This window comes from Elephantulus edwardii, unplaced genomic scaffold (assembly GCF_000299155.1).
Source record: "Elephantulus edwardii isolate Elephantulus edwardi_28Jun2011 unplaced genomic scaffold, EleEdw1.0 scaffold00476, whole genome shotgun sequence".
Taxonomy (NCBI): domain Eukaryota; kingdom Metazoa; phylum Chordata; class Mammalia; order Macroscelidea; family Macroscelididae; genus Elephantulus; species Elephantulus edwardii.
In genome coordinates this window covers 437,702-445,452 of record NW_006400226.1, presented here as the reverse complement: position 1 = coordinate 445,452, position 7,751 = coordinate 437,702, and the positions used below count along the sequence as shown (strand labels likewise).

At 44.2% G+C, this 7,751-nt stretch overlaps 1 protein-coding gene across 1 annotated transcript in view; it reads right to left on the bottom strand.

The window, feature by feature from the left end:
- Positions 1-6,163, bottom strand: part of LOC102861751 (inositol monophosphatase 3-like) — a 39,819-nt gene extending 33,656 nt beyond the window's left edge. Inside the window, exon 1 of the mRNA XM_006902950.1 lies at positions 5,742-6,163. Coding sequence (XP_006903012.1) covers positions 5,742-6,128 — 387 coding nt within the window. The 5' untranslated portion in view covers positions 6,129-6,163. The remainder of the gene's footprint in view (positions 1-5,741) is intronic.
- Between the last annotated feature and the right edge of the window lie 1,588 nt (positions 6,164-7,751).

The following is a 7,751-nucleotide window of genomic DNA, read 5'->3' as shown; positions in this document are numbered from 1 at the left end:
GCCTTTGAGCTGTGGTGCTGGAGAAGAGTACTGAATGTACCATGGAGTGCCAAGAAAACAAACAGATTCATCCTAGAGAGGATTAAACCAGGCTGCTCCTTGGAGGTAAGGATTCTGGGGCTTTGTCTGACATACTCTGGCCATGTTGTAAGGAGAGACAGGTCTTTAGAGAGGGACATCATGCTGGGTAGAGTGGAGGGACTGCGCAGGAGGGGAAGACCCTCTATGAGGTGGATTGATTCAGTGCCTGGGGTAATCGGGATGGGTGTGTCAGAGGCAGCGAGACTGGCACAGGATAGAGCACGGTTTAGGGCTGTTGTACATAGGGTCGCTATGAGTCACAAACGACTGGACTGGCACATAACAAACAACAAAAAAGCAGGGCCTCCATAAGAAAAAGACTGATAACACAATTACAAAATGGGGGAAAGACATGGAAAGAATTCTCATGAAGGAAGATATTCACAAAGACAACAGACACATGAAAACATGCTCAAAATCACTGGCAAGAAGAGATATGCAAATCAAAACCACAATGAGATACCATCTCACTCCAGTAATAGTGGCAATGTTTAACAGGACTGCAAGTAATAAATGTTGTAAAGAATGTGGAGAGATAGAAACTCTCTTAAACTGTCAGGGAGATTATAAAATGGTATAACCACTCTGGAAGGCAGTCTAGCATTTCCTAAAAAAGGTGAACATAGAAATTCCATATGACCAGCTATTCCACTGCTAGGGATATACTCTAAGGAAAATATAACTGAGACACAAATGGAGATTTGAACACCAATGTTCATAACAATGTTATGTGAATTGTGAACAATGCTCACAATTACAAGAACATGGAAACAGCACAAATGTCCAACCGCAATCAAACACTGAGAAAATGTGGTATATTCACACATGGAATGGAATTCTACACAGCACTCAGGAACAACATTTTTGGAAATTATTATATAACTTGTGAGAAATTGGAAACAAGGATGGTAAAGCCTGGGCTCGCAGACTTTGGTTGGTCACGCTGCTAGAAGAGTCTATTTCTCAGAGTAGGCCATCATGTCTGGAAAGTTGGAGGAACAGCAGAGGAGAGAAAGACTCTAAACCAGGTGGAATGACACAGTGACTGCACAATGGACTTGACAATGTATCAGAGACTGTGAAGATGGCACCAAAAAAATAGGAGAGTTCAGGTCAATTCTTCATAGGGTTGCTAGGGGTCGTATGCAACTAGATGTAACCTAATAACAAGAAGCCACCAGATCCCCTTCGAATCCCTTAAAACAATACAGTTTGAGAGTATACTTAGTTAAGTCTTCTGTACTTCCTTATACATGGTAACATTAAAGCCAACAGTATGTTGGGCCAATACCTGGCATTACTAAGAATTAAATCATGTTAGGAAAGCTATAGTGGCATAGTCAATAGGGATTTGTGCTGCTAACTCAAAGTGGCACCTCTCAGGTGCTTCTCTAGGACCTGTGGGTCTCAGAGAAAAATGTGAGAAATTCCTCCCATGAAATTTCCAGCCTCTGAAAACTTACTGGAGGGAAATAAGTCAGTTCTGACCTTAGAGGCAATGAGTTTCAGTTTTGTTTTCCCCTCACACTTTAAGTCTCCCCACTTTTGACAAAGATGTCCCTAGATGTTGTCAAATATTCTTTAAAACTAAAATACTCATTGCCATACAACCAGAAATGACTCATAGCTGACCTTCACATGGATTTTCTGAGGCTGTAAACTGCATGGAAGGAGACTGTCCATCCTTCTGCCACAAAGTGACTGGTGGATTTGAAACACCAGATGCACCACTAGTTAGCAGTACAACTTCCTATAAACTAGGCTACCAAATCTCCCTTAGGAGGCAAAATTATCCCAGATTTATACTCTTAAGCGATATCTGTTACATCCTTTATTGAGAAATAAATATTATGCCAGAAAGCAGTGGGAGGACAGAAGGCAATACTCTCACCTTCAACCAGGTAAAAGAAAGAGTGTCTGCGGCTTCTCAGGATTCCTTTCCAAGAAGTGAACTGAGTGATTTGAGATCTTCACCCAAAAAATAAACCACAAAAAAAAAAAAGGCACCACAAAAATTCTAACTTCAAAAGCAGCCAAACACCAAAGCCTATTTATGGATGTGGGGACAGAAGGGAAAAAGGAAAATATCTAGAGCTGAGTCTCTATTTCAAAGAATACATTTGGCTTCTAGCCTAACAACTCAAGACACAAAAAGAGACAGCTCACCATGGTACGCGCGAAGGGTACTCTGACACTGAATCAACGAAAACAGCCTCTTCCATGCCACCAATCACCACTAATATAAACACTAAAGATGTAAACATTCAGTCACAAGAAAACACAAAGAATATTTTGTAAGGCAGTTTCTTAAACATTTGCAATTCCAAGAATTGAACTTTTTATATTCAATAAAATGTAGCTCATTACCCGTTGGCAGATAAAATTCTATGGCAGTAACTCAAGACAATAGCTTTGGGATGGGGAGTGCAGGCTGCATGTGACCCTGTGCACACACTTGCATGTGAATGCACACATACACACACAGAGAGAGAGAGACAGAGAGAGAAAAATGGATTTTTTAGAGGGTTATATGTCAGGTTGGAACTGATGCATAGGTGACCCTCCAGTGGGTTTTCAGAAGCTGTACATCACATTGGAAGAGTGTGCCCAACTTTCTCCTAAATAGCACCTGGTAGATTCAAATCAACAGCCTTAGTTGTCAACACAACTCCTTAACACTAGGACACCAGGACTCCCTGATCTTTTTGGTATTTAAGAATATTTTCATCTCTGTTCTTTTAAAAAATCCAACTCTACTTCCTTTATTTCACTATTCCAGCTTTAAACATCTATAATTTAATGTGTTTTTCCCTTGTAATTCATACTAAGTGTTAAAATCAAGCTAAAACTAGACAGTGTATTTAGACAATAGAGTAGAGAGTACTGTCAGTCTCAAGTTTCCTACTCACAGTGACCCTCTAGTGTATTTCTGAAGCTGAAATTCCTAGCAGGAGGACAATAACCACCTTTCACCCATGAGCTACAGTTGGGCTAGAACTGCCAACCCTTCGGATTTGCAGTGCAACCAGCTAGAGACTTTGTCACTAGAGCACCCTTCCCATCAGCAGGACATACTTAAGTGCCTTTGAGTCAACTGTAACTCATAGCAACCCTATGAACAATGGATCTAAACCCTTTCTTGCCCTGTGCTATCTTCATCTTCTCTCCCACCACTACCATCACTGTGTCAAGGCACCTCATTTAGTTTTCCCCTCCTCTGCTGCCTATCTTTCTAAACGTGATGTCCCTTTCCAAGGACTGGCTCCTCCTAACAACATGCCCAAAGGATGGAAGGAGAATTGTTACTGGTTTTGCCTCCAAGGAGCATCTCTGCTGAATCTTTTCCAAGACATACTTGTTTGTCCTTTTAGCAGTTCACTGAATATTCAGCATTCTTCTCCAGCACCACAACTTAAGATATTAATTCTTCTTCTGCATCCTTATCCACTGCCCAACTTTCAGATGTGCAGTGAATAACAGGTGCACCTTAGTCTTCAAACTGCTATCTTTGCTCTTCCACACTATGAAGAGGTCACTAACAGCAGACTTTCTCAATGCAAGACACCTTTTGATTTCCTGGCTGCTGATGTGAAGAGATTTATAGTAAATCCAAACAAGATGAAGTCAGTGACAATTTCTATCTCTTCTCCATCTATCATGATGTTGTCTACTGGTGTGGTGGTAAAGAATTTTTTTTCTTGATGTGAAGACATACCCCATATTGAAAGCTGCAGACAATAATCATCTGCAGCAAATGTTTAAATCCCTCCTCATTTTCAGCATCCCATCACTGGTGAGTATAAACTACTTAACTTATTAAAGTTGTCATGAGGATCAAATAAGGTTCTGTATGGCCAATACGTGGGTAGCTGAAATGCACTCAAAAAACAGTATCACTACTGTTGCAAGTATTTACATTTTAACTTCTCTGAAATTCCTGTTTGCTCCACTAAGTCACAGAAAAACACATGTTTATGCATGTTGTGAGAAAAAAAATGACATTTCACAAGCACATCTCACACACTACTTGCCAACACAAGATGAATTTTAGTTATGATAACATAGTATTATGATAGAGCAAAACAAAAACTGGAAAGGTCCTGTATTTTGTGTGAATAGACACTTAAAAAAACCCTCTACTAATGCTCTACAAACTCTCTAAACTCGATAAAGGTACAGAAATGATGGTAGTTTTAGTACAGAAACGATATTAGTTATAGAACAGAGTTTAGGTCTTTTTTGCAAAACTTACTCTTACTTGTATTCGACTTGACGACACTTAACCACTGCTAAGTGAAACTAGTGTTGTTCTATCTGGAGGAACACTCGTCCACTTTGTACATCACTCTTTGTCAACGTGCAGTATGAAGTAACCTGGGTTGCTGTGATGCTGAACCTTGTACCATTGGGGTATCAAATACCAGAATGATTTCCCTATGTGGACAGTGTTTGGTGGAGCTTCCAGTTGTTAAACAGGTTTGGAAGCAGGAGTGGCATCCAATTCCTAAACCACAAGCCTCTGGAAACTCTATGAACTTTGAGAAATGATGATAGTTATGAAAAGGAATTAGGTCTTTTGTTCACAGAGTCGCTAGGAATTGCACCCGACTCGGTGGCAATCAACAACAACAACAATGCCAATTACATGTTACTCAGCCCCTAGCCAGTGTTTCTTCATGCTTTAAAAAAAAAAAAAATCAGAAACAGAATCAGAGCAATACTATTTTAGGCTGGAGAGAATGTTACACCAAATTCCAAAATTACAATACCAGCTTGTTCAAAATCAACAGTAAAAGGTCAAATATTTTCCAAGGAAGCCTGAGCTTCGTTTTCTTTGTTAATTAACAAAACTCTATGGAAATTTTTCTTCCCACTAACCAAGCCTACTATTGTTGGTGACTGAAAACGTTAACACTAATATGCTATTGCTATAGTGCACTGAGGTGTTCCTCCAGAATTTTAATAAAAGGCATTACCCAATTAAAAAGTAGCTCCACTGAAGTGACTCATTCCAAAAATACTTAGAACAATCTAAAAGGTCTAGGTTCCAATGTCAACTCCTTTCCCAGAGTCCTACTCCAAAGAAAAGACAACTGTTCTTTAATTCATACTCTCTGGAGTAAATATGGGTCTTTAATCAAGTGCCAGCCTGGGGTAGAAGGAGCTGGGAAATACACTTCCAAATACTCCCATGAACGGGTTCCATTAAGACGATTCAAACAAGAATACAGTTAAAGCAATTAATTCATGAGTGAGTGAGTGAATGTATGTGTGTGTGTGTGTGTGTGTGTGTGTATGTGTGTGAGAGAGAGAGTGTATGTGTGTGTGTATGTGTCCTTCCTTGCCCCCCCGCCCCCGTGCCCTACACATCCACAGGTCCACCCACAGCTCACTGCTAGCTTGCCAGACTTTGCAGCCACTATAGTGAGATCTTGGAAGGCTGGAGGGGGGGAGCCTCTGAGATCCTGCCCCCACCTCTCCAGCTCCAGACGAGGCACGGGCACGAGACGAATATGGTATTAGATCACACCAGGATGGGGCTCTGTACCCCGCAACTTCACCCAGTTTTTGCACCGCTGTCTAGGATCTTAACTGTAGTGCCTCGGTTTCCTCGACTGCAAATGCGGACCAGAGCCCCCCGGGCCGCTGCGCCCGCTCACCTGCACGCTAGGGAAGGCGGTTTTGAGAAGGTAGAACATCTTGCGGTTGGACAGCACGTCGCCGCTGGTCATCTTCTCGTCGGCCCCCTCACGCGTCTTGCCCTTGGTCTTCTCGTGCAGAGAGTTGCTCTCGCGGATGCGCTTCACCTCCTCGCCGCCGCGGACGGCGGCCAGCACAGACACCGCCAGCAGCTCGCGCAGGTCCACTGGGCCCCCGTCGGCCGCGGGCGCGGGCCCCGCCGCGCCGCCGCCCGCCTCACCACCCAGGCCGAACAGGCTGAAGCGGCCGGCCAGGAAGCCCGAGTAGAGGTGGTAAAGCACGCCGAGCCCTAGTAGGCAGAACACGGCCACCCCGAGCGGGGACAGGCGGATGCCCATGGGAGCCATGGTGCCGCCGCCGGGCCCGGGAGACCGCCGGCACAGGCTTCCTCGGCCAGGCGCCGCGCGGACTACACAGGAGACCGCTCGTCAGCGTCCGCGCGCCCCATCGGCTTCTCCCCGGGTAGGTCTAGCCCTGCCGCGAAGACCCCCGCGGCTCCTCAGAGCACCCGGCTAACTGCGGACCGAGCGGCCCGCTCCAGGCCTGCCGGCAGTTCTCACCTCCACGTTAGCCAACCACCCTGAGGTGAAAGGGGAGCGTGGGTGTGTATCCGGGTTACGCAGGGGGCGGGCCCAGGGTCGTGGGGCGGGACCAGCGTGGTCCCGCCTTCGGGGGCGTGACCAGAAGCCTGAGTGGCCGGTCCTTCAGCGCAGCTTTACTTGGTTCTCCTGGAGACTTTGGATCTATCCAGCAATAACATTTGAGTGTTACAGTCACTTCCAAGCATGGCTTTCCCCCCAAGGTTACTAACTGTTATGTGCCGTCAAGTCGACTAGACTCATAGCATCCCTATGCACAATAGCTCTGAATGCTGCTCTATCCTGAGCCAATCTCACTTTCTCTGACACACCTACCCTCATTACCCCAGTTATTGTGTTAATCCATCTCATCCGGGGTCTTCCTCTCCTGAGCTGTCCTCGACCTTTTCAAGTATGCTATCCTTTTCCAAAGACCGGTCTTTCCTGAATATGTGAGACGGAGTCTCAAAATCCTTGCCTCGAAGGAGCAGCTCTCTCCAGAACAGACCTGCTGGTTTTCTTAGCAGGTCGCAATATGTATATTCAATACTCTTATCACAACTCAAAGGCATGAATTCTTTTTCTGTCATTCTTGGTCAATTTCCAGCTCTCTGATGCATGGCAAGTAATTGCTAATACCATTTAGTCTCTAGACTAACATAGATGCTGAGAGGTCCCTGAAAGCAGATTTTTCTAAAGCAATTGTTGCAGATATTCAAGTTAAATCTTCTTTTGAATGACAATGGTAGCTGAAATAAAGTTCAAGTGACAGTTTGTTTTTGTCTGCCCTCAAATGGAAACTGACCCATAGCTGACCCTCCAGCAGTTTTTCAGAGGCAGTTAATCTCACAGGAGATGGCCCAGCTTTCCTCTCATGGAGCAACTGGTGCATTTGAATTGCCTTCCTTTGGGATTGCAGCACAACTCCTTACCCCTAGGCCACCTGAGCTACAACTTAGTCATCACCTTGTAACCACCCCAGGGACAGAGGGAAACTAGATTTAAAGAACAAATTTTTGAGCTCTTTTCCTTGGGACCTGTGAAAATAGAAAGTATCTGTGTTTCCAGGGAGCACAGGCTTACTAATAAAGAGTTGTCCTGCCAGCCCAAAGGTCCATGGTTCAAATCCACCAGCTGCTCCACACAAGACAGATAGGCAGTCTCCTTCCTTGTGATACACTGCATCTGAAAACCTCAGGGGTCAGCTATGAGTAGATTTTTACTTGACAATACATAACAACAACTGTGTTTCCAGATAAAATAGAGGAACAAGGCAGCATTCACTTGGTATTTAATTTTATTGGCATCTCCCACCATGCTATAAATGCTTATGTATTTTTATGTGTATGCAGACTTTCCTTTACTTGTCAGAATGGCCTAGTGTTAAGCTGC